This window comes from Tauraco erythrolophus, chromosome 18 (genome assembly GCF_009769465.1).
Source record: "Tauraco erythrolophus isolate bTauEry1 chromosome 18, bTauEry1.pri, whole genome shotgun sequence".
Classification (NCBI taxonomy): Eukaryota; Metazoa; Chordata; class Aves; order Musophagiformes; family Musophagidae; genus Tauraco; species Tauraco erythrolophus.
This window is the reverse complement of record NC_141482.1, coordinates 16,798,030-16,820,906: the sequence shown is the minus strand read 5'-3', so window position 1 is coordinate 16,820,906 and position 22,877 is coordinate 16,798,030. Positions and strand designations below refer to the sequence as shown.

The following is a 22,877-nucleotide window of genomic DNA, read 5'->3' as shown; positions in this document are numbered from 1 at the left end:
GCTCAGCACTGGCACTGGGGGGCAAATGGTGCCGGGGAACCAGTGGGACTGGGGGAGGTTGCCCCGGGGCCGATGGTCTCCCAGGGACAGAGGGCACTGGGACGGCCCTGAGAGCACTCGTTGGAGGGGCTGGGGCTGCCGAGCCCTGGCACCACCTGCCCCAGGTGTGGGCCCAGCTGGGGGGCCGCAGGCAGCCCCCGGCCCCCGCCAGCGCCTCCTCCTTCCTTCCTCCCTTGGTTTCCCAGCGCCTCGCCGCGGCCCCCCTTGGCCTCTCCTCCCACCCTCCGGCACGGCCGCATTTTTCTGGGTTTGAGCTCATTCTTTCCACTCCTCTCTCTGCCGGCTGCCAACTTTCCATCCCGCGCCCCCCCCGCCACCTCCTGCTGCAGGGAAACGCCGGCTGCAGCTGCGGGAGGGACCGGCAGCGGCGAGGAGCCCCCGGCCCCGGTGTGACGGATGCTGTGGGAACCGCAGCAGCGTGTCCAGCAGCACCAGGAACCGGGGTGCGGCGGGGCTCCTGGGCAGGACCCGACAGAGCACCCGGAGTCAGAGCAGCAACACCGCAGTCACCAACGGTGCAGGAAGGCACCGAGCAGAAGCCTGAGCGGGCACCCCTGGTCCCGGGGACAGAGCTGGCAGGGAGAAGCCCTGGCTGGGTTTGCACCTGCAGAGAGACTCTTTTCCCACAGGGACAGGGCACTGCCCCATCCCAGTGTCTTCTTTACGCCAGTGACCCCCTCTCCAGCTGCACTGTGCCGGTTGCCTCCAGCAGCTCCCCACGCTCGAGCCACAGAGCAAGCGGAAACTCCCGACCTGACCCGGGTAGGGAGGGCACGGCTGATCCTTCCTGGCACCAGGCCCGGGGCCGCTGAGCAGGCTACCCCGTGGTGTCCCGGCTGCTGGCCTCCAACGCAGCCTAAAAACAACCGGCAGAGCCCACGCAGCTCCAGCATCGCCTCCCCGGGCGCCCGGGGTCACTCACTGCTTGCTGCAGCCAAGCACGTCCCTTCCCGGCTGTGCCACGCTGCGGCCGGTGCCGTGCTGCTCAGCTCCTGCCTCCCTGCCCCTTCCCGTGGCACCGGGAGACTCCGAGCATCCGGCTCCCTGCCCAGGCTGCGGCCCCTGCAGCGCTCAGGGGCTTGAAACCTGCACCTGAGCAGAGCTCAGCCATTCCCAGCGGCTTTTCCAGGGCTAGCTGGGAGCCGGGAGGTGCGGGGGGGCTGGGGGCTTCTGCCATCACAAGGGACGATGCTGCGACCACTGGGTGAGGAATTGGGACTTCCACGGAGGGCAGCCAAAGGAAACCCCGGACAGAGGCTCTCCCTGCCCCGAGACGTTTCAGCTGGTGAAGCTGGAGCCGGCCGAGGCCCAGCTGGAGCAGGAGGCAGGTCCTCAGCCGTGGCACCAGGACGTGGCTCCCCATGGCAGGGACCCGGCAGGGACCAGCACCTCCCTGATGTGGTTTATTCTGCAGATCCAGGGGTTTCCCCATTGCACCAGTACACAGACAGCAGAAAAACCTCAGTCCGAGACACGCTGGTGCCAGGGAGACATGGCATGAAGCCCTGGCGCAGTGCTGTCCTGGAGGGGCCAGGGGTGCCAGACAATACTGACGGTACTCCCCCAGCTCCTCTCCCTGGCCAGGCTCCTCCACGTCCTCGAGGTGGGCATTGCCACCGTGCCCTTACCAGTCCCTGCTGCCCTGTGAAGGACGGGCACCATGAGCAGGACTGCCATGCCAGCCTCCGGAGCTGCTCCAGCCCTGCAGGCAGCCCCGCACCAGGGCACGGCCACCCCAAGAGACTGTAAGCCAGGATCCCACCGCCCAAGCACAGGTGCCCATCCCACCCTCTGCTCCATGGGTGCAGCCCAGGGGACCTGGCCTCACTTGTCCCCTCTCCTGGCGGGGAAGCGGCTGGATCTAGAGCACCCGGGGTGTCCTTCAGCACTGGTTCAAACAGCTCCACGTCCCCAGCATCGCTCCGGCTCTGTCCGGGCTCTCCTTGTGCCCACCGAGCCACCAGCTGTGCTGCTGGCAGAGAGGAGAGTCCCAGCCTGGGTGTGCGGAGGGCTGGGAAGGCAGCAGCTCTCAGAGCACGGACAGGTCATGGCAGGACTTGGAGCGGACTTTGAGGGCCACCTTGCTGCTGTTCCTGGCCACCAGCCTGTCGAGGAAGCGCCGGGCTCTCTTGGTGAGGCTCTCCTTGCGCTTCTGGCCTGGCATGGGGCGTGCACGGGCCTCCTTGCCCCCACGGCGCAGGCGGATCTGCCGCACCACCCCCTCGAAGAGCTCGGCCACGTTGTGCTGCAGAGCCGCCGACGTCTCGATGAACTTGCAGTCGAACACCACGGCACAGGCACGGCCCTCTGCAAGGGAAGGGCAGGGAGGGGGCACAGCCCCGCTGGCACCCCGGGCGCTGCCACACGCGGGGCAGCGGCTGCACATCCAGGGAGAAGGGGACAGAGGCGGGGGAAGCAGCTGGGCAGGGAGCCTGGGCGCAGGGTCCCCCGGGGTCCCCACTCACCTTCGACGGAGACCTCGCGGCACCGCACCAAGTCGGTTTTGTTCCCCACCAGGATGATGGGGATGTTCTCGGCCTGGCGCGCGCGGCGCAGCTGGATGCGCAGCTCCGAGGCGCTCTCAAAGCTGCCGCGGTCGGTGATGGAGTAGACGATGACGTAGGCGTTCCCCACCTGCAGGCACTGGCTGCGGCGCCAGCTCTCCTCACCCTGCCACCGCACGGGGAACGAGATGTCACCCCGCTGCAGGGGCTGGTGGCAGCCCCAACTGCTCCCGGGGGATGGCAGGGCACCTGGGCACTGATAGCACCTGCCAGCGCACTCCACCAGACCCCGCATCGTGGGGAGCAGACACGTGGCCCCATCTGTAAAATGCAGTTTAAAAACTCCTGGCTTTGGGGGGTGTTTGAGAGAGTTTCCTCCTCTATAAGAAAAAAATTGGGGCTGTGTGACCAGGCTCGCAATGTGACGCGGGCACAGCGCACTGCGTGATCTGGGCACGAGTGCCCGCAGGGCAGGGTGAGATTAAGGAATAGTGGAAATAAAGGGCCATTGTCGGGGCGTTATGGTGCTGGGGCATCTCCGGACAGCGCAGGCACACGGGCAGGATGCAGCCCGAGCACACACGGGTGCTGCACCCACAAACACAGCCCAGGCACCGGCTCCATCCCCACTCCCGGGAACCAGTCGCTGCCTGGTGTCACCCACAGGAACGCTGGGCCCCGGCGTGGAGGGAGGCAAAGGGGCATTTTGAGGGAAGCAGCGACCGCGGCGCTGGGATTTCTGCCCAGGGGATGTCTCTGTGTGCTGGGCGGAGGGAATGCTCCATGCCAGGCTCTCGGGGCCACTGCTGTGCCTGCTAAAGCACGTGTCCTGGCTGGTGGCACCACCTGACGTGGATTTGTGGGCTGGCACCGCACTCCTTCCCCGCAGCCCCTTCCTCCCTGTTGCCTGCCCCTCGTGCAAGGGACACCCTGTGCTCACACGGCTGCTCCTGCGCTCGCAGTGCCTCGCCACGAGAGCCCCCACTGGTGAGAAGATGGTGGGCAGCCTCCCACGCCAGGGAAAGGTGGGCAAAGAGCCAGTCAGAGACGCGACCCCAACCCCTGTCTTGTCCAGCGTGTTTCCCGCTCTGCGGCGAGGGCAGTTGCAGCCCTGGTCACAGCTGGGAAAGCCCCAAGGAGGCCTTGGCAGTGCTCAGAGGCCCCGAAGCAGCAGCTGTGCCTGTACAATGCCCCCTGGGCACGTCCCAGCAGACCTGGCCTGGTTGGCAGCAGGGGGTCCCTGCAGCACCCAGCCCTGACCCTTCCGTACCCGCTGCTCTGGCTCCCAGGTGTCCATCACCAGTAGCGTGGTCTCCTCGCCATCCACGGACAGCGTGCACTCGTATGTGGCATCTGCAAGACGCCGGGAGAGCCTGGTTGGCACAGCATTGCCCAGACACTGACACTTGGCCCTGGCACTGGCCTCCTTCCACCTCGCACATGGGGTTTTCCCACCTCGGGGACGGACACGGAGCCCAACCAGCCCCTCGCCAGGCACCCACCTCTGCGCTGCTCCAGCACGTCCCGCTCCTGGACGCCGGCGAAGAGGTTGACCAGGCTGGTCTTGCCCACGCCGGGGTCGCCCAGCAGCACCACGCGGTACAGAGGGTCCCAGGAGCCGGAGGAGCCCGAGGAGTCGGAGGACCAGCTGCCCCGGGGTGCCGCGGCCCTGCCGCCCGGCTCGGATGCGGAGTGGCCGAGGAGGGGGTGGCAGGGCTCGCCCCGCGGCGCGGCCCCCGGCCCCCCCGGCCGCGGCAGAGGGGTGCTGGCCCTCCTGCGCAGCGGGCTCTTGCTCCCGCGCTGCCTGTTCAGGGTCATCTGCGGCGCCGAGGGCAGCGGGCTGGGGGAGGCCGCCCCGAGGGGCCCCGGCTCCCGGTGAGCCCCGGCCGCGCCGCTCCCGGTGCCTCTCCCGGTGCCCCTTCGAGCCGGCGGTAGCTCGGGCACAACTTTCCCTGGAACAGGCTCAACCGCCGCCCGGGCCGGGCTTTAAATCCGGGAGGTGGAGCCCCTTCGCCGCGCCCGGTCCCTCCCCCGACGGACACACCCCCGACCGCACCGGTCCCGGTCCCGGTCCCGGTCCCAGCCCCGGCTCCGGCCGCCCTGTCCGGTCCCCGAGGTCCCCGCGGGACTCCCGGTGCCGCGACACGGCGAGTCCCCCGGGGCGCGTCCCCTGGGAGCAGCGCGGGGGGACGGTGGTGGCCCCGGGCGCGCCGCTGCGGGATGCGGGATGCGGGATCCGCCACGCTCCGCTCCCGCGCGGGGCAGGGGCCCCCCGGCCCCCCGAGCCCCCCGGCCGCGCTCCCCGCGGCCTCGCCGCTTCGCCCAGGAGGTGTCCCGGTGCCCGGCGTCCGGTGCCCGGAGGGGCCGTGCTTGGCAGGGACCCCGGAGCCCTGCTCGGCTGGCGCAGCAGTGCCATCGCCAGGAGCCGGTGACGGGAAGCGCGGCCGGGGGCTGGCTTGGCACGGGCCAGAACAGGAGCTGGTTTTATTTGAACCTGCCGGTTGGCCCGGAGCTGTGCGGGCACCGCTGGCACCAAACCGCCCGAGCATCGGCCTGACCCAGCGCTGGGACCCCAGCCCAGCCCATCGTGGGGTGTGCTGGCAGCGATTCGCAGCACCAGGGCCAGTCCCAGGGCACCCCTGACGGTCACAGCGACGCCAAGGCCTCTTTTGGCTTCGACCCCTCCGGTTGAGTGTTACCGCAACGGCACGAAGGGTCAGGCTGGCAGTGCCACCTGGGGAGCCATGGTCACGGGGCTCACCCCGTGCTCCTTCCGAGGGACGGCAGCCCGTAAGCACAGCACAGCCCGCGCCAGCCGGGAGTGACGGCAACACCTTTACTGCACCATGAACCCCACCAGAGATTCCCCGCAACGCCGAGCGGGGCCGGGATGGAGAAACGCCGATGGCAAAGGAGCTCAGCGCCTCACCCGAGCCCGGCTGTGCCATGTGCTGGGTGAGGGGTCTGTGAGCGGTGCGGTCTGAAGAGCGGCGGCTCCACGGCGGGGAGGCCGAGGACCACCTCGGTGTCCGGCGTGCACCTGGGTGAGAGAGGAGAGTTAGGGGGGGCAAAGCAAAGAGTGGGAATAAGACGCCGTGCTTCGGCTGGTTCGGTGCGAGGAGGAGGAGGAGAAGCTCCTGCGTGGCCAGGGCGGGAGGTGGGTGAGTGCTCGGATGCTCTGCGCTGCCCACCCAGAGCTCAGAGGCTTCCTGCCCCCCGCATGGCAGCCCCGCCGTCAGAGGGCACACTTGTGTCGGCTGTGCCACCTTCTCTGCTGCTGGTGAAATCCACTCGGGGCCCCTTGAAGCAAGAGGATTTTTAAAGAGGGAAAACTGAAACACAGATGGGAATGGATATGGAGGGGGTTACAGCTCCTCCGGGCACTGCCAGCAGCACGCTGGCACCCGCGGAGGCCCAGCGAGCGCCCGGTGCTCCCGTGCACCCTTACAGTCCCAGCCTGGGCACAGCTCGTGTCTGATTTTGCTCTTTCAAGAAACAAATCCAGTGTCTGGACCTAAAGGGTTAATGAGAAAAAACGAAGGGCTGGGGAAGTCGTGTGAAAAGTTGCAGGGAGGTCAGTGGGAAAGGGCTGAGGGATGGCGGAGAGGCCCTGGCACGGGCTCCCGCCTGGCCGGGCGGGTAAGCGCCAGATGCCCGACTTGTGATGTTACACAAACTTTCCACTCGGGCCTTCTGCTATTTTTAACTCTTCTCCCAGCCCCCCTCAGCAAGCCCAGCCCCACCAGCTGTCGAGGCTAATTAATTCCCTTTTTTTTTATCATTTTTTTTTTAATCGGAAAAAAAATTAAGTTGCATTAATCCCTCCAGCAGCCGTCCACCTCCCCCCGCCGCCCCTCGCCACGTTCCAGGCTTCCCTCCTGCTCCGGCTCGTGCCCCCGCAGCGCTGCAGCTGTGCCCAGCTTCCAGCTAAAACCCAGACAGGATCCAGCCCCTCTTGTTGCCTGCTCCACCACCCGTTTGCTGGGCGAGCATCCGCTCGTCCCAAGGGATGATATTTTCATGGAAAACAACCCCTGGGTGCACGTGGGGTGCGGAGGAGCCGAGGGCTGCCCTGCACCCGCGGGACCCGCTGGAAAGGAACGGCCCCGTTAACAGACGCCTCTGTGCCCAGAACAATTTCCCTGGGCAGTCGCCGTGCGTCAACGCACACGTGCACGTTGTTCTGCACACACCCATGGGTTTCGGGCTGCGGCATCCTTGAGATTTAAACACTTTTGGCCTTTTTTTCCCCTCAGGCTTGTACCCCTGCTCAGCAGACAGCACAGAAGGCTGAGGCACCTCGGCAGCTCTACATCATTGGTGGTCTGTCCTGGGCAGGACCCTGCTGCCGCGGGCCAAGGGGCAGCGTCGTGCCCCCAGCCTGCCGTGGGTACGGTGGAAAAGAGCGTGTCACGGCTGGGTGGTGGTAGGATTCGGCCCGTCTGGGTCCGTCCCTGGAAAGGAGAGCCCAGCACTCCTGGCAGGGAGCTGGCAGGGCTCCTCCCCATCAACGCTGAGTGAGGATTCACTTCGCTTCGTAATTCTTGTATCCAGCACCAGCACAGCACACACCCGTAAGCTGGAGCGGGGGCTATCCACAACCTCCACTGGGGAGGCAATTAGCTGCCAGAGAACTGGGGCAGGGAAAGGGCAGTGAGAAAGATAAGAAAGTTTTGCCCTTTTGCTGCCAGACAATGCCGCCAACGCGTTTTTGAAAATATGAAGGAAACAGCTGCCCATCTTTGTTCCCACAGAGCGCTGGTGCCATTTCACACCACCAGCAAGGCGGCTCGAGATGGACGAGACCTGGCCTCCACAGGATGCTCCTCAGAAGCCTGAGCCCTTCCCTCATTTTTTTTTCCCCAAACTGCAAAGTGAAAACAATAAAGTAAGAGCCAGCGTAGGCAGGAGGGCCTCGAAAAGCTCTGCTGGTCCCACCTGTCCCACCACCAATCTCCACTTGAGGCCGCACCAAGGGAAGCCCAGAAGAGATGAGAGATGACGTGACCAAGGCTGACAGCACATCAGTATCAGAGCTGTGCCTGGTTCCAACTGCTCTTTGGTACGACCATGACACCCTGCAGGCGTCTTCCCAAGCAGAACTCAACGTAACTGTGGGTTTATACCCCAGGCGGGGTGTAGGTTTAGCGGTGATGTCTGGGGAAACGATGGGGGTGAGGTTATTAGCACTCAGTGCCAGGCTCTGCAGCCCAAGGGCACAGAGAAAGGGCTGTGCGTGCCCACGGACCAGCCTTACTTTGGTAGGCGGAGGAGAACGTCAGCAAAGATCAGCTCTCTTGGGTCTCTTGCACTCTGGCGGAGCATCTGGATGCTTCTCTTCAGCTCACCAATCTCTTCTTCCAGGTCCTTAATAATCTGAATGAATTAGATTTCTAAGAGTTCTTCACTTTGCAAGAGAAAGAGGAATTGAAGTTCTAGAGATTTTGCAAGCAGCAGAGCAAGAAAACATCCCTCATGCAAGTAAGCCCTAACAGCCTTCCTGAAATACCAGCTGGACTGCTCGTCCTCAGGACGTCCCAACAGCCCAGAGACTCCAGTGGAAACGGAGGGCAACATCCCCCACTAAGGCAGCCAAAATCCTCAGGAAGGACAAGGGCTGAGGGCGCCTGGCTCTGCTGCACTGTGCTGGTTCTGCCCCAGCTCGCTCACCTCCCTCTGCCTCAGTGTTTCACATCGCAGAACGTGATTGTTTATCACCATCTGCTTCAGGTCATCCTGGTGCAGCAACATCTCCTGTGTGGGTGAACGGAAGAAAACCAGCTGAAGAGACTCCCCAGTAACCACCAGCATGAAACCGTGCCACTGCTGGGTGCCCACACTGGCCGCGTCCAGACGCATCAGTTTTCAAGGAAATTACTTCTGCTCAAACAAGGTTTGGGTTCCCGCTCGAGAGAGACTGTCGTTGAGACCACACTGTGCTGATCAGGGAACCAGACTGAGGAACTCAAAGATCCCAGTTTCCCAAGGAAAGCTCTTATTTCTTGGGTTACTCCTGCTACCTGTGCTTACAAATTCACCTGTGCAGGGGCACAGCACTTCTGCATCAGAGCAGGCCGTAAACCGGACCAGCAATTAATATTTTCTTAGTGCTCTCAAGCTGCCAACCCAGTAAAAGTGCTAAGCACGCCACGCGAGCAGCAACGTGCAACGGGAGTTCCTCCTGTTCTAGGAAGACCGACAGCAGTCCCTGCTCTGTAGTGCTGCACAGAGTTTAATTTCCTCATGAATTTATTACAAACATATGTGGCTGCCACAGCGGTGTCACAGCCAATTAGCGAGGCAGCTACCTAAATAATGTAATAAAACAGGGACCATAAAGCAGGGTGAATGTTGGGTCACAGTGCACTCACCTCCACGTGGTAAACCCTCCGGAGCGAGTCTGAGAATATTTCAACACATCAGACTACTGCAGCAACTCAGAAACGCTTCTCATGTGCCCTCCCAGCCTGGCAAACAGCTCCAGTATGGCATCAGGAGGGGAGCAGCGACGCTCTTTGGGCGCTGGCTGCACCGTGTTGCTGCTAACAGGCAATGTGTGGCAGCCCCTGCCTTGTCCCCCAGCTCCCAGGAACTGATCCCCCTTGCTGGGGCATCGTGTGAACTCCACGAACCTCCACGACTTTCTGTAGTATTGCCTCTTGTTCTGCCTGTGCCTTCTCTTCCAGTTCCTCCAAGATGGCCTTCCCCAGTTCTTCTGTCTTGTCTCTCTCCTCCTGAGAACGGCAGGAAGCAGCACACAGAAAGAACAGGAGCGTTAGGCAAGATACCCATTGCGTTCCTTCCTCCCCTGCCCTCTCCTTCCTCCCTGGCAACGCTGCAGGGAAGGGGAGGTCTCATCACCTGCTGTTGCTCCTTCAGGTTCTGGATGCTGCGCTGCAGAAGGACTATCTGGGCAGCTTGTTCTGGACACGGCCCATCGATGTAGGTCCGCAGGACGCTGAGCTCATCCTGAAGAACCTGTACCTTTGATGTGACTTCATCCAGCTGCTGCTGTAGCTCTGGTTGAAAGCCAAACCAGAAAAGCTCAGCCCAGGGGTTCCGGAGCTTCGCTGCTGCACTGAGCTAAGGAGTCTGCCCTGCATTCACCTGAGCCCTTCTCTCTACAGGGATCACACACCCTGAGGGGGGTGGGAATGGCCACCCCGAGTCAGACCACCTTGACCAGCTCCTGCCCCAACGGGACGGTGCAAACAGCTGACAAGGAGCAATTCTTCCTGCCCCCTGAGCCCAGGCTGCCGCTGTCACGGGGCTCTCTCCCTCCTGGCAGGAAGATCATCCCCGTGGAGCAAACGGGATTCATTTTCAGAAACGGAATTGTTGACATTTACAAGATCAACACAGTGTCTTTAACCCAATAAGATGGAAAGCCGAGGTAACATGGTTGTACCGGCTGCATTTCATGGTAATGCGAGTAACTCACTTCCCAGATTCTTTTCCATTGTTTTTTCCATTTCCTGGAGCTCTGCCCTTGCCGTATCCAGCCGCTTCCGATTGAAGATCTGTACCATCGGCTTCACTCTCTGCACAGGGAGAAATCCAGTCCCTGCTCATTCCGCAGAGCTCTGAGATGTCCCCCTGCACCACCCCCGACGTGCCCCTCATGTGCCGTTGCTGGCATTGGCAGCACGGAGGAATCCGTCGCTGCGGCTGGTGCCAGCTGGTGCACGGGAGCCACTCTAGGGAGCGGAGCGGTGCCTCAGAGCCAGCTGGAGCCGAGGATACTACGGAGGGATGTATTTGGGGTGTTACAGGGGCGACTACTGTTGCTTGGGGCAGTTCCAGTCAAGGTGCTTTGGCGAGTTTAAGACAGAGGCACAAAACAAGAGCACCTCGCTGGATCTCTGGGCATCAGAGAGCTCCCCCCAGGACTGGGGATGCTCCAGTCACACTCGGTGCAGTGGAAAGGGCTGCGCAGCGCCTGACCCTTCCCCAGTACCAACTGGTGTAAGGGGAAGTTCTGCATTCTGCTGAATCGGATCTGTTGGCCAACCCCAAAGCCTCACCTGAAATGCTTCATACTGCTGCAGCAAGACCCTCGCTTCCCTGGCAGTGCTGTCATCAGTGTGCTGGATGTCCCTCACCAGCCGGCAGTTGGTCTCTGCCAGGCGGGCACTGTGCTGCTTCAGCTCCTCGATGGCATTTTTCTTCTGATTGATCAGATTCTATGGGAATTTGTGGATTAAAGCGTTGCAGACTCCACCAGTCCCACCTGCCCCAAGTTTTCTTACCATCGTCTGCCATTCCTTGGACATTCTTAGCCCATGGTGACAGCTGAGGCACCCTGACTTCCCCCGTGCAGCACACCCCTGCTCCCACACTCCCTACCACCAGCTGCAGGATCACTGTCTCTTTTATAACCATCTTTCACCCACTAAAAAGCTGTGGTCATGTCCTCCACCTCAACCTTCTTTTTGCTGCACTGAGAAAATCTGATACTGTCTTCTCTAACAGGTCACAATTCCTAAACCTCATCCCTCCTGCTGCTACAGTCTGCACTCTCTCGGTTTCTCTTAATTTTTCTTGATAGGCAGTATCAAGGTTCGATTTCACCAGCATTAAGCAGAGCGGCGTAATTACCTCCAGTGTATTAATAAATAAACACATGCCATTTTGCAAGAGGGAGTCAGACCACTAGAATTTCCTCCATGAAGGTAGCTGGGGTAACTGTATGCATTTGCTCCCCACACCCCAGGACTGGAGATTTGGGGCATGTACCGTGGTAATTTTAATCTCCTCCAAGGTTTTAGCCAATTCAGCCTCCTTGAGCGCTAATTTCCTCTGAGTAAAACTTGGGTATTTCTCTTGGGATGACGATGCTTCCGAAGGCAAGGGTGGTTTTTTACTTGGCGTAAATACTACTAGTGAAACAAACAAAAAAAAGACCTGTGCAGATTTCACAGTCCAGTCCAACGCCTCACATCTACTCCCTCGTGTCATGTGTGGCGGGGGGAAACATAAAGAACAACTGAGAGCCTGAATTCAGCCCTTCTGCGGCCCAGCAAGAGCAGCTCACCGTTACAGCCCAGGAGCTGAGCATACAAAGCGCTTCCCAGGCTTTTCTAGTTCTCCCTCTTTACTCTCAGCATTCCCCCTTGGGAAATTTTCTTTTTGTAGCCTGTGCTGAACATCTCCCAGCAGAAAGCACTGGGTTAACGCAAAAGGGGCACCAGCGGGCAGGGACAGCAGGGTGGTGTATAAAGGAACCTCTCCCAACCTGGCTTGTTCTTCTCTCTCTTCTTCTTGTCCTCATTGGTGAGCGGTGGCAAAGCCGCGGTGGAGGGTTGTGCGGTGTTCCCCGGGCCCCGGCGCCCCGAGGGGCGGGAGCCCCGGTGTGGGCCTCGGGCGGCGGCGCGGCCCCGGGCCCCGCTCGGGCCCCTGTTACCACAGCAACCGGCGGCGGCGGCGCAGCCAATGGGCGCGCGCCCTGCGGCGGGCCCGCGCGCCGCGGAGGCAGCCAATGGGCGCGGCCCCTGGCGGGCAGCCCGCGGTCTCCGGGGCGACAGGGCCGCCGCCGCCGCGCCATTGGTGCCGCCCGCAGCCCCGCGGAGGGGGGCGGGGCCTGGCCGGGAGGGGCGGGGCCTGGCCGGGAGGGGCGGGGCTGACGTGGCCCCACTCGTGGCACCGGGGAGCCGCGTGGCCGCCCCGTGGGCAGCGCATTCCCCGGCCCGGCGGCCACCGCCCCCTCGCCCTGACCCGTCGGGAGCCGAGCCCCGGGGAGACGCCGGGCACGGGCCTTCCCGCGCCCCGGGGGGCCGAGAGCTGCCAGCCCCAGCGGGGCAGCACGGGGGCTGTCCCGGGTCAGGGCTCTACCGGGGGGGCCGGGGAGAGTGGGCGTCCCGGGAGCCCGGTGGACCGGCAGAGGCGGGGTCCGGAGCAGCGTCCCCGGGGGGATGCTCAGCGTCCCAACCAGGCCCGGGCTGGGGTGCCGCTGCCAGTTGGCACTGAGGGGTGCGGGGGCTCCTGGGGTGCCCACGTGCACCGGGGTGCCCAGACCCGGGGAGCAGCGGGTACTGGTAGTAGTTGGAGCATCCTCGGGTGGGTACCGGAGGGCACGGGGAGGTCCCGGGGTGCCCAGGCCGGGATACCGGGACGCTCGTGTGAAGGTCCCGGGGTCAGCGGGGATGCTGTGCTGCTCAGGTGAGGGCACCGGGAGCTACCGGGATGCCGTGGCGGCGGTACCGGGGGGGTACCGGGGCGTGCCACCCTGCCATTCTCTCCAGCAACCCCTCTCCGGAGGGCTCCTATTGGCGGAGCCGGATATTCCCCCCCGCCCCGCGGCCAATGGGCCGGGGGGGGCGGCGCCTCCCATTGACAGAACCGGCGCGGCGGTGTTTACCGGGGGCGGCGCGGGGCGGGGCGGCGCCGGCTATAAGAGCGGCACCGGGGGGCGTGCGGCTCCCGGGCTGCCCGCACCGCCCCCGCGCACCCCCGACCCGCACCCGCCGCAGCATCACCGCACCCGACCGGAGCATCCGCCGGCTCAACCGGGGGAGCATCCTCGGAGCGGGGCAGGGCGGCGCGGAGCCCCCGCGGCGCGCAGCATCCCCGGGTCGGTGCGGAGCATCCCGGAGCATCCTCGGACCGGTGCAGGGCATCCCCGGGCTGGCGCGGAGCGTCCCCGAACCAGAGCATCCTCGGGCCGATACCGAGCATCCCGGAGCGTCCCCGGACCGGCGCGGAACGTCCCCGGGCCGGTGGAGAGCATCTCCGAGCATCCCCGGGCCGGCGCGGAGCATCCCAGAGCATCCCCAGACCGGACCGCTGCGGAGCATCTCTGAGCCGGAGACCACCGGGCCGGCCCGGGGCCCCTCCGAAGCGTCGCAGCGGCCGCCGCCCCGGCGGAGCCGCCCCCACCGTGCGGCCCCGGGCCCCGGCGCGGCCCCCTGCGCCCCGCCCCGCCGCCGCCGCCGGCTCCGCACAATGGGGGCGGCGCGGCGCGGCGCGTAGCGGCAGGCGGGGAGGCGGTGGCGGCGGCGGCGGGTGGGGAGGAGGAGGAGGAGGAGGCGGCGGCAGCTGCTGCGGTGGGGAGGTCCCGGACCCCGGGATGGTGCAGCGCGGCACACGGGGCCGGGGCGCGGAGGCTCGGCGGGAGCCCTGCGCCCCGTTACCCACCCGCGACGCCGAACCCGCCTGGTGCAAGACGCCGAGCGGGCACATCAAGCGGCCCATGAACGCCTTCATGGTGTGGTCGCAGCACGAGCGCCGCAAGATCATGGACCAGTGGCCCGACATGCACAACGCCGAGATCTCCAAGCGCCTGGGCCGGCGCTGGCAGCTCCTGCACGACTCCGAGAAGATCCCCTTTGTCAAGGAGGCCGAGCGCCTGCGCCTCAAGCACATGGCTGACTACCCCGACTACAAGTACCGGCCTCGGAAAAAGGGCAAGGTGGGCACTGGCGCGTCCCGCCCGCGGCTCCCGGTGAAGATCAAACCCTCCGTCCTGGGCCGCGTGGCCACCGGCCGCAGGCAGCCCGCCAAGCCACCCCCCAGCCCCGACGCCCCGCAAGAGCCCGCGCAGGAGGTGCCCGCCGAGGACTGCCCTGCGGTGCCCGGTACGGCCGCCTGGCACACGGCACCCACCGGGGAGCACGGCCCCCAGGAGACCCCTGCGCCCCCAAGCCCTGCCGCCACCTGCCCGGAACCGGGGAGGTCCCCGGAGAGCGGGTCCCCCTCTCCCATGTCGGCCAGTTCCCCTCCCTCCTCCTTCAGCTCCTCCGATGAGGAGCTGGAGGAAGAGCTGCTGGGGGTCCTGCCCGGGCGGGCCCCCACCAGTGCCACCTGCGGTGCCCTGGACTGGTCCGTCTTCGACAAGGACCACGACCTCTTCCCACGGGGAGGCTCCTCGCACTTCGAGTTCCCGGACTATTGCACGCCCGAGGTGACGGAGATGATAGCGGGGGACTGGCTCATGTCCAGCATTTCGGACTTGGTCTTTACCTACTGAGTCCCACGCTCTGCAGGTAATGCTCTTTTTTTTTTTTTTTTTCCCCACAATCAGGTCATATCAAAAAAAAAAAAAAAAAAAACAAAAACAAACCAACAACCAGAAAACAAACAAACAAAAGAACCGAAACCAGCTGTTTACATGCAGGAATCAGGTATTTTGCCTTGAAGCCGCTGGAAGGCAGAGCTCCCTGCTCACCCCATCCCCCTGGCACACACCCACTCCTCGCCCGTCCGTCTGCCCGGCCTCGCCTCGCCACCGCGGGACGCGTGGCTGGCCGCCGCGGCTCTTCGGCCGTGAAACGCGGGCGCCCGGCGGGGTTTTCATTGTCAGCACCCGGCCCCTTCCCCTCGCGGGCTGCCGCGGCGCTGCCGGCCATGGCTGCTCCCGGCCGCTCCCATCCCCGCTGGCTGCTGCCCGGTGTTCTCTCCTTCTCTCCGGGCAGCGGGAGCACCCGCACCAGCCCCGGCTCTCGGTGCCCATCCCGCCCTCCCCGTTCCTCGAGGAATGGCCGATTCCTTTTGCTTTTTGGCTGCATTTAAAGCACGTCTTCGATTTTTCTCCTCTTCCTCGTCACAGCCCTTGGGGAGGGATCCCTGGTTGCGCCGCGCCCAGGGGCGGCAGAGCCACGTGGAGCCCTCCCTGCCCGACGCCCCGTTTCGTGGGCATCACCGGCTTCAGGGGTTTGGTGTCCCACGGGACTGGCTCTTTCCCTGGGCTTTCCCTGCGGCGCGCGCTGCCCGCCACTGACTTTGGGAAGAGCGAAGTTGCGCGCACGTGATGCGCACGTGGCTGCGGGAGGCTGTGTTGTTCCTCTCGCCAGGCGGTTGTGCGGAGCCGCTGTGCCACGGGGAGAGCCCGTGCCCAGAGCCACCCCGAACCCCGGTGCGGGACGAGCCCTTCCCAGAGCAGCCAGCTCCCGTTTTAGCCTTGGACCTGGTGCCTGCACAGGACCTGCTCCGGGCTGGCTCACCTTGGCCAACGGAGCCGGATGCCACAGTGCCCAGCGGTGGTGGGCGATGCTGCCGGGGTGGCAGGGAGTAGGGCAGGGTGGCTGGAAGGGACGCTGCTGCAGGAAATCTGCCTTAAACAACCACCCAAACGGGGCCGAGAGCAGTGGCGGCAGCCGACACCGATGGGCACACGGGGTGTGGGTGACGCTCCGGCATGGTGCCCCACCACGCCGTCCCCCACCACGTCATGCCCCGCTGCCGGCTCTGCCAAGGGCAGGGGCTTCCCAACAAAGTGCTGCCATGGAGCTTCCCGGCAGGGAAGGTCGTGCCGCAGCGGCTCCTCATGCTGTTTTTTTCTTTGCTTTTCCTAATGGCTCCTTCCTGCAACCAGCTGCCTCCTCCCGCTCCCGGCAGCACGTGGCTGCAGCCTTGGCCCGGCAGCCACCGCAGGCCGTGTTTGCAGGGCAGGGGCTGTGCTCGGGGGCAGCGGGGGGTGGCAGGGAACCTGGTCACCCTGAGCTGCCAGCCCTGGGGACGTGCCCGTGGCAGGGGCTGGCAGTGCCCGGAGGAGCTGTACTGGGCTGGGCAGGGTCCGTGGCTGGAAGCAGCCTCTGAGGTCCCCCATGGCCCCGATTCCCCAGGGCTCTGGGGGTGCAGGAGCCCCTCTGACCCTTCCCGGGCAGGGGGTGCTGGGGGCAGCAGGGCACCTGCTCCCTGGGGCTCTGTCTCCCTGTTTTGGGGCTGCCAGTTCCCCCGGTCGTCGGCTGCCCCATGCCTGCCCAGTGCCAGGAGCCGCATGGAGCCATGACCAAGGGAAGGGCAACCCCCCCCCCCCCCCCCGGGTCCTGGCATCCCCCCAGGGTGGCTCGCAGCAGGGGGACCTGCCTGGCCCCACTGCTGAAGGTGCCAGTGGCCCAGGCTCAGCTGTGGGGACAGGCACTGCGGTGCAGGGAGAGGTTTGTCCCCAGGCCCTTCGCAGCGATGCTCGGTGCCCCCCAGCCCCATGCATCCCAGGGGGCCTGGGGGTGCCCTGGAGGTGCCACCCTGACGGCCAACCATCAGCATTGTAGATGTGTCGGTGTGTAGCGGTAGCTGTGCGTGTGTGTGTCGGCGTTGCGATAGCCGCGGTGTTTCAGTAGCCCCGGTGCGGGTGCCAGCCTGCGGAGGCAGGTGGGCGTCACGCATCGGACACGTGTTCCCCGTATAGAGCGCGTCCCCGTCCCTGCCCCCCTCCCACCCCTCCCAGGCCGTTCCCCACTGGACCCAGCCCCACTCAAAGTGGAAAAGCCAAATAAGTGCCGGGCCAGCCGCGATGCTGGCAGCCTGCTCCCGCCTCGCCGCCGTCCCGGGGGGCTCTGCCTTCCCACCCCCCGGGCAGCCTCGTGCCAGGAGCACTCCAGAACCCCTCCCATGTGTGAGCCGGGTTTGGGGTTCTAGTGGGGTCCTGCGGCCCCGGGGCTCTCTGACACGCACAGATCTCGCCCCGCGCCTCGGTGCCTTTTCGGGGCGCGCGGCCGCCGCGTGCCACGGGTCGCCCGTGGGCCGGGGCGCTCCCTCCACGGGCTGTCGGGCGAAACGTTTCCTCAGGAGCAGGTTCTGGGTCGGCGCCAGAACCGGAGCCAGAGCCGGGGCCCCCCCGCCCCGGCGGCAAGCACAACACCATCCGCTTCGTCCTCGTCCCCCCCTCCCTGCCCCGTGCCCCCCCCCCCCCCTCCGCCCCCTCCTCGAGACTCGCTGGGTGTATTTGTTGGGGGAGAACCGTTGTGGACAGTGGTGGATTTTCTGTGCCGTGTGGTTGTAGTGCTTAGAGACCCCCCCAGCGTGCGGCCCCCTCCCGCTGCGCCCCCCCGCCTCCCCGCTGCCCGGTGCTGGCTGGCATGCGTGTGCGAGCGTGTGTGCGTGCGCGTGCGACATCCCGTCATCACTAGCGACAAAGCGAATAATAATAATAAATAATAATAATAATAATAATAAATGAATAATAAAAAAATAAACCAAACCTCTCTCAGGAAGAAGCCGCCCCGGCGGCGGCCGAACGGGCCGGGGGCCCCCGGAGCCGGTGGGGCCCCGGCGCAGCCTGCGGACGGGCGCCAGCGCTCGGGGTCACCTTTGTAGTGTCGTGTTAGTGAAGGGTTCCTGTATCTGTTGTCTTGGAGAAATAGGCGTTCAGCCGAGGGGCAGCCCCGGTCCCCCCCAGCCTGGCCGGGGGGGCACGACACGGCCGGCTCCGGCTCCACGGAAGCTCGGTGAACGGTTGCCCTGACTGTTGTGACTATGGAATAAAGTGTGTTGCTCTGCGGCCCACGGCTCCGGCTCCTCCTGCGCCGCCTCGCTCCTCCCGGGGGATGTGGGGTCCCTGGGGAATGTGGGGTCCCCAGGGGGATGTGGGTTTCCCAGGGGGGTGTGGGGTCCCCAGGGGGATGTGGGGTCCCCAGTGCCCAGCATTCAACTTCCAGGCATGTCAGCTATCCCGCCCGCTCCAGGGTGGGAGCTCAGGGCTCCCACCCTGAGCCTTGGGTCTCGTGGGCTCCTGCACCCACCGTCCCATGGGGAGGGTTCACCCGCATCAGCCAGAACAGCTGGATGCCCCCAGGCGCAGTGCCACGCTGCTGGGTGTGCGTGTGTGCACGTCTGTGCGTGCGTGTGCATCGCCCTGCGTGGGTGTCAGCACCCCGTGCGTGTGCACCCTGTCTGCATGTGTGTGCACCCCGTGCGTGTGTGTGCCCCGTGTGCGTGTGCCCCGTGTGCGTGTGCCCCATGTGCGTGTGCAGGCTGTACACGTGTGCACGGTGTGTGTGCGCGGTGTGTGGCTGCACACTCTGTGTGTGTGTGTGTGTGTGTGTGTGTGTGCACACGCGTGTGCCGTGCCTGCTCTGTGCACGCGCAGCCCCCACGGCACCGGCGACTCCACCCGTGGGGGGGTGGGGGGGGGACCGGGGCGGGGGCGCTAATCCAGCCCTCAGGAGGGCTCGGGGGGGGGGGGGGGGCCACGAGGGGCACGCGCCGCTTGCGTCACTCCCCCCCACATCCCTCCCCCCCCCCCTGCCCGCAGCTGTTACCATGGCAACAAGGGGAGCCCGGAGCATCCCCGGGTACCGCCGGCCCCTCCCGCCGCGCCGGCCCCCGCCCTGCGCCCCGGGCGATGCTGGGGACCGGGCTGCCCCCGGGGGGGTGCGGAGGTGTCGGGGGGGGGACGGACCGTGCTGCAGTGACACCCCCCGCCCCCCCCAGCCCCATGGGAGCGCGCGGCTGCACCCGCTCCGGGCCAGCACCCAGCACCGCCCCGAGGTGCCGCGGGGGCAGCGATGTCCCGGCACGGTGGCACAGCGGCCACTGGCCACCGGCCACCGCCTGCCTCGGCCCGGAGCAGCGAGGCCCGTGGCTCCGGTCCGGCCGCGGTCCCGGTTCACCGGTCATCGCCGCTGCCCTCCTGCCCTCGCCACGGGCCGGGGCCGCGCGGGGCCGGGTGCCCGGTGCCCGGTGCTGCCCGCGCAGGCACGTGCACACGTCGTCGCCACGGGCCCGACTCTGAGTCACGCACCGCGGCCGCCCGCAGCGTCTCGCCGGCTCCGCAGGCAGCGGCAGCTCCCGGCCTCGCACAGGGACCCGCTCCCCCCCCGCCCCGCCACGACCCCCCCGCCATCCCCACCCCGAGGCCCCGGCGGGAGGACGGTGCCAGGGCTGTGCTGAAGGTGGGGGCCGGACCCCACCCGCGGGCGGTGCCGTGGGATCCCTCCCGGGGGATCGCTGTCGGTGACGGCGCTGGCACAGGGAAGGATGCGCTGAGGCCTCTGCCCCCCCAGAGGTAAGCGGGGAGTGGGCAGGGCTGGGGGCAGGGGAGTGGGCAGGGGTGAGCCTGGGGGGGGCAAAGTGATGGGTACCAGGGTGGTCCCCAGGCTGAGCTGCCCCCCTCAGACCACAGCAGCACCAAGCTGGCCCCCCCCAGACCCCTGCATGTGAGAAGGGATGGAGGGACAAGCATGTCCCCAGTTCTGGGGACACCCAGGCTGGGCAGAGGGGCTGGGGCTGTGCTGGTCCCACGGGCAGCGTGTTCCCCCCCCGCCCCGCGAGGCCTGTCGGGCACAGGGCTTTGTTCAGCACTGCAGCCGGCACAGAAGGGGTCCCAGTCCCATCCCCACCCCGCCCTCCTCCGGGCTGACAATTCCACATGCATCCGCCCCCCCCCCCCCCAAACCCGCACCCTCCGGGCTGTGGGGCTGCCCTGGCAAGCGCCGAGCAGGCAGTGCCCATGGCAATGCCCATCCCTGGGCAGGCAGCAGGGACGGGACGCAGTGGCCGTGTCCCTGCAATGTGGTGGCCACATCCCTGTGTCCCTGCAAGGCAGCGGCCCCTTGGCCACACCAAAGGTGGCCACATCCCTTCCTATCACCCTCCCCGCTTCCCCAGTGGCCTCGACCGGGTGGCTGCTGGTGGCCTGATGTTGGGCCTGATCCTGCAGGGGCTGTGCCGGGGCTGGATCTGGCCCAGGAAGCCCCGCTGGGATACAGGCAGCGATGCTCTCGCTCACCGCGAGGACGTGGCCTTGGCCGGGTCCTGGTGGCTGAAACAGAGCCCTGTGGGGTGGGGGGAGAGGGGGGCAGCTCTTGGGGTCCCTCTTTCGCCCCCCAAAACAGGCCATGTCCCCTGCACGGGGTCGCATCCGCTGCTGGTGCCCCGTCCCCTGCCCTGTGCCCCTGGGGTGAAGGCAGGAGCTGGCTCAAACCCACGGGTGCTGTGGCTGTGGGAGGGGGCTGCCCATGGGTCCCATCACCCTCCCCACAGCCCAGCTCAGCCCCCCTGTGCCCCCCAGGCCGGATGCCCACCTGTGAGCCGGATTGCAGCTGTGGCCGCGGGCCCAGCGTGGCACAGGGGAAGTGGTATGGGGTCCGCTCCTACCTCCACCTCTTCTATGAGGACTGCGCCGGTGCCAGCCCCGACGCGGATGAGTCCTCGCCCCACGGAGCCTGGGCCCCCCTCATCTGGAAGGTAAGAGACCCCCAACTCCCTTCCTCTTGCCTCCCCCCAAAGCTGCACCCCAATCCCTTGTATCCTGCTTTGGGTGGATCCAGCCGTGGCATTTGGGGGGCACAGCGGGGCTGGTGCTGACCTCGAGCCCTGCACCCCTGTGCCCAGGTGAGCATCTCCACGGGGACCCTGTTCCTGCTCGTGGGGGCCGCTGCGCTGGCCGCCGGCTCCCTGGTGCCCCCAAAGCTGGAAGGGATCGGGGAGGAGGAGTTCGTGGTGCTGGACGTGCAGGCGGTGCGGTACAACCACGTGCTGGGCACGTGCCGGCTGGTGGGCACGGCGCTGTGCGTGGCAGCGGGGGTGCTGGGTGCCGTTGGGCTCCTCTCCTGCGCGCTGGCCCCGCGCCACCCCCGGGAAGAGGAGCAGCAGCTCTCGCCCATCCTGCGCCGCAGCCCCCCGCCGCAGCCCCCCGCCACCTTCGCCCCAGCGGGGACAGCGATGCCCTTCGGCGTCTCCCGCCTTCACGGTGTCCAGCCCCGGTGGGACACCTGAGGCTGGGGAGGTGATGGGTGAAGCCTGGCACACGCTGCACCCCGGGAGCCGGCTGGATCATCGGGACCTGGTTTACGGTGAGCACTGCGGAGCATCCGGCTCAGTCCCGGCACAGCCGCCAGGTCCCGCCGGCCCCCCACCCTGCAGCCCCCGCACCCTCCCTTCCGCAGCTGCCACCGCTCAGTAAAGATGCCCGGAGATCCCTGCGCTGGTGGCGTGGTGCCCGTTGCTGTGTCTGTGCCAGGAAGCTGCAAGCGCCGGGTTTCACGTGGCGGCCGCCTCCCCGCCCCCGCTGCCGGTGGCACCTCCTTCGATTTGACGCGGAATCGGATTGGAACCTGGGAACGAAACCATTTGGCCCAGTTTCCCCCTTGGAGGCTGCTGAGGCCATTGCTGGGGGGCATGGGGTATGGGCGCACATGGAGCCATGTGCCCTCTCCTGCCAGCCCGGTGCAGCCCCGTGCACCACCCACCTTGGCCACCAACTTCTCTGCTCCCCTGGGACACCCCTGCACCCCTGGGTGCTGCTGCGTCTCGGCGGGAGGGTCCCTGCTGCGCTGCCAGGCTGTGCTCCAGCACTGGCATCACTCTGGGAGCAGAGACCACCCAGAGACATTGCTGCCGCTCGCCCGGGGGCTGCCCACGCTCCCCAGTGCCAGGAGGCTCCTGCCCCACACCTCCCCGAGGACAGGACCCACCAGGGCCTTGTGTCACCCCACAGCAACCCGCGTGTTGCAATATGTTGGCGCTGTGCATCGCACCCGGCATCCCCGGCCCATGCGGCCCCAGGGGCACCCACCCTCTGCCAGCACGGGCTGGCTGCAGCGGGCACCATGGGGGTGCCAGGGCTCCAAACTCTGCCTCCCATTCCCCCGGCTTGACCCTATGTCCACGAGAAACCCGAGCTGCTCCTGTGGACTGGCACGACCGGTGGCCTGGCACACTGGCACGTCCCCACACTGCCTCCTGCAGCAGCAGGACCAGACCACGACCACACCGCGGCCAAGCTGGTGGCATCTGGCGGCTCCTCCAGCGACCCTGGGCTGGACCTGGTCACACCAGCTGGGCTTGGGCACAGCGGGGTGGGGGCAGCCGTCCCCCCGACTGGGGACCAGGGCGGGAGGGTGAAGGGGGACAGGGGGCAGGAGAAGGGCCCGTCTCCATGCCCTTGGATAGTGGCAACACCTTGGGGTTGATACCAGTCATGCCTGGGGAGGGTGGTGGGGCAGGCAGGGCAGGGAGGGGGAGGAGGGAGGGGAGCAGGGCCAGGCTGGGATGTCGCAATTGGGCTCAGGGCAGCACCAGCCCCAGCAGGGAGGGACAGGACAGGACGGGAGCTGGTGGCCACCGAGCCCAGCCCGGATCCAGCCCGCGGGAAGCGGCCGGAGGAGCCCCAGGCGAAGCCGAAACCCCCGGCCCCCTGTGTGCGGTGCCCCCCTGGCAGATCAGGCCGTGCATCCTGCCGAAGCTCCGCAGGTTGCTTGGCTCCGCCAAGGCCAAGTAGAGCTGCCACGTGTGGGCACCCCACGCTCTCCAGCGTGGGCAACGCAGCAGCTGCTCCTCCAGGAGAACGGGGAGGAAGAGCTGCGCAGTTACTGCCTGGATGTGCTGGCGAGCAGCAGAGGAAGAGGAGGCTCCAGGGCCCGAGAGTGAAGGTCCCTGCACAGCGATGCCACTGGGAGGGCTCCGTGTGCGCCGCCAGCTCTGGGTGCCCGACTCCGTGCCTTTGGGGCACTGGGCCACCAGCAAAGCTGCAACGGGCAGGAGCAGGTGCGGGGGGTCGAACACAGCCGCAGCCCCCACCCTCAGCACGGCGCCTGGTGCCGCACCGAGCTGTGCCAAGCCGTGCCCAACCCGCACATGCACAGCGTGCCCAGC

The 22,877-nt window shown here is 66.2% G+C and overlaps 4 protein-coding genes across 6 annotated transcripts; 2 read left to right on the top strand and 2 right to left on the bottom strand.

The window, feature by feature from the left end:
- Positions 1 to 2,089: 2,089 nt before the first annotated feature.
- On the bottom strand, positions 2,090 to 4,382 carry REM1 (RRAD and GEM like GTPase 1). Of its 2 annotated transcripts, none has more exons than XM_086622935.1 (4): positions 4,067 to 4,382; positions 3,835 to 3,917; positions 2,526 to 2,730; positions 2,090 to 2,367 (listed from the first exon to the last, which is right to left on the bottom strand). In XM_086622935.1, exons 1-4 carry the CDS (start codon positions 4,380 to 4,382, stop codon positions 2,090 to 2,092), a joined length of 882 nt encoding a protein of 293 aa, XP_086479061.1. The 2 variants fall into 2 exon arrangements, with proteins under 2 accessions (XP_086479061.1, XP_086479060.1); XM_086622934.1 differs by having other exon boundaries at positions 2,526 to 2,737; positions 3,839 to 3,917.
- A 145-nt stretch (positions 4,383 to 4,527) lies between these two features.
- On the bottom strand, positions 4,528 to 13,290 carry C18H20orf96 (chromosome 18 C20orf96 homolog). The gene is given in 12 exon segments (XM_086623171.1): positions 4,528 to 4,777; positions 5,494 to 5,604; positions 7,583 to 7,721; positions 7,817 to 7,940; positions 8,235 to 8,318; positions 9,197 to 9,298; positions 9,426 to 9,583; positions 10,006 to 10,105; positions 10,589 to 10,747; positions 11,301 to 11,443; positions 11,800 to 11,960; positions 13,232 to 13,290. Coding segments are annotated over 12 exon segments (1,590 nt in total).
- A 339-nt stretch (positions 13,291 to 13,629) lies between these two features.
- On the top strand, positions 13,630 to 14,529 carry SOX12 (SRY-box transcription factor 12). 2 transcript variants are annotated; one of them, XM_086623069.1, is made up of 2 exons: positions 13,630 to 14,142; positions 14,185 to 14,529. In XM_086623069.1, exons 1-2 carry the CDS (start codon positions 13,630 to 13,632, stop codon positions 14,527 to 14,529), a joined length of 858 nt encoding a protein of 285 aa, XP_086479195.1. The 2 variants fall into 2 exon arrangements, with proteins under 2 accessions (XP_086479195.1, XP_086479194.1); XM_086623068.1 differs by having other exon boundaries at positions 13,630 to 14,529.
- A 5,768-nt stretch (positions 14,530 to 20,297) lies between these two features.
- NRSN2 (neurensin 2) lies at positions 20,298 to 20,999 on the top strand. The gene is made up of 2 exons (XM_086623170.1): positions 20,298 to 20,468; positions 20,616 to 20,999. The coding sequence occupies exons 1-2, from the start codon at positions 20,298 to 20,300 to the stop codon at positions 20,997 to 20,999; spliced, it is 555 nt and encodes a 184-aa protein (XP_086479296.1).
- Positions 21,000 to 22,877: the final 1,878 nt, after the last annotated feature.

Coding starts and splice junctions, on each gene's coding strand:
- NRSN2 (XM_086623170.1), top strand. CDS start 20,298: ATGCCCACCTGTGAGCCGGATTGCAGCTGTGGCCGCGGGCCCAGCGTG. Junction 20,469..20,615: donor GGGCCCCCCTCATCTGGAAG/GTAAGAGACCCC, acceptor CCCTGTGCCCAG/GTGAGCATCTCCACGGGGAC.
- REM1 (XM_086622934.1), bottom strand. CDS start 4,382: ATGACCCTGAACAGGCAGCGCGGGAGCAAGAGCCCGCTGCGCAGGAGG. Junction 3,918..4,066: donor CGTGCTGGAGCAGCGCAGAG/GTGGGTGCCTGG, acceptor GGCGTCTTGCAG/ATGCCACATACGAGTGCACG. Junction 2,738..3,838: donor GACACCTGGGAGCCAGAGCA/GCGGGTACGGAA, acceptor GTTCCCCGTGCG/GTGGCAGGGTGAGGAGAGCT.
- SOX12 (XM_086623068.1), top strand. CDS start 13,630: ATGGTGCAGCGCGGCACACGGGGCCGGGGCGCGGAGGCTCGGCGGGAG.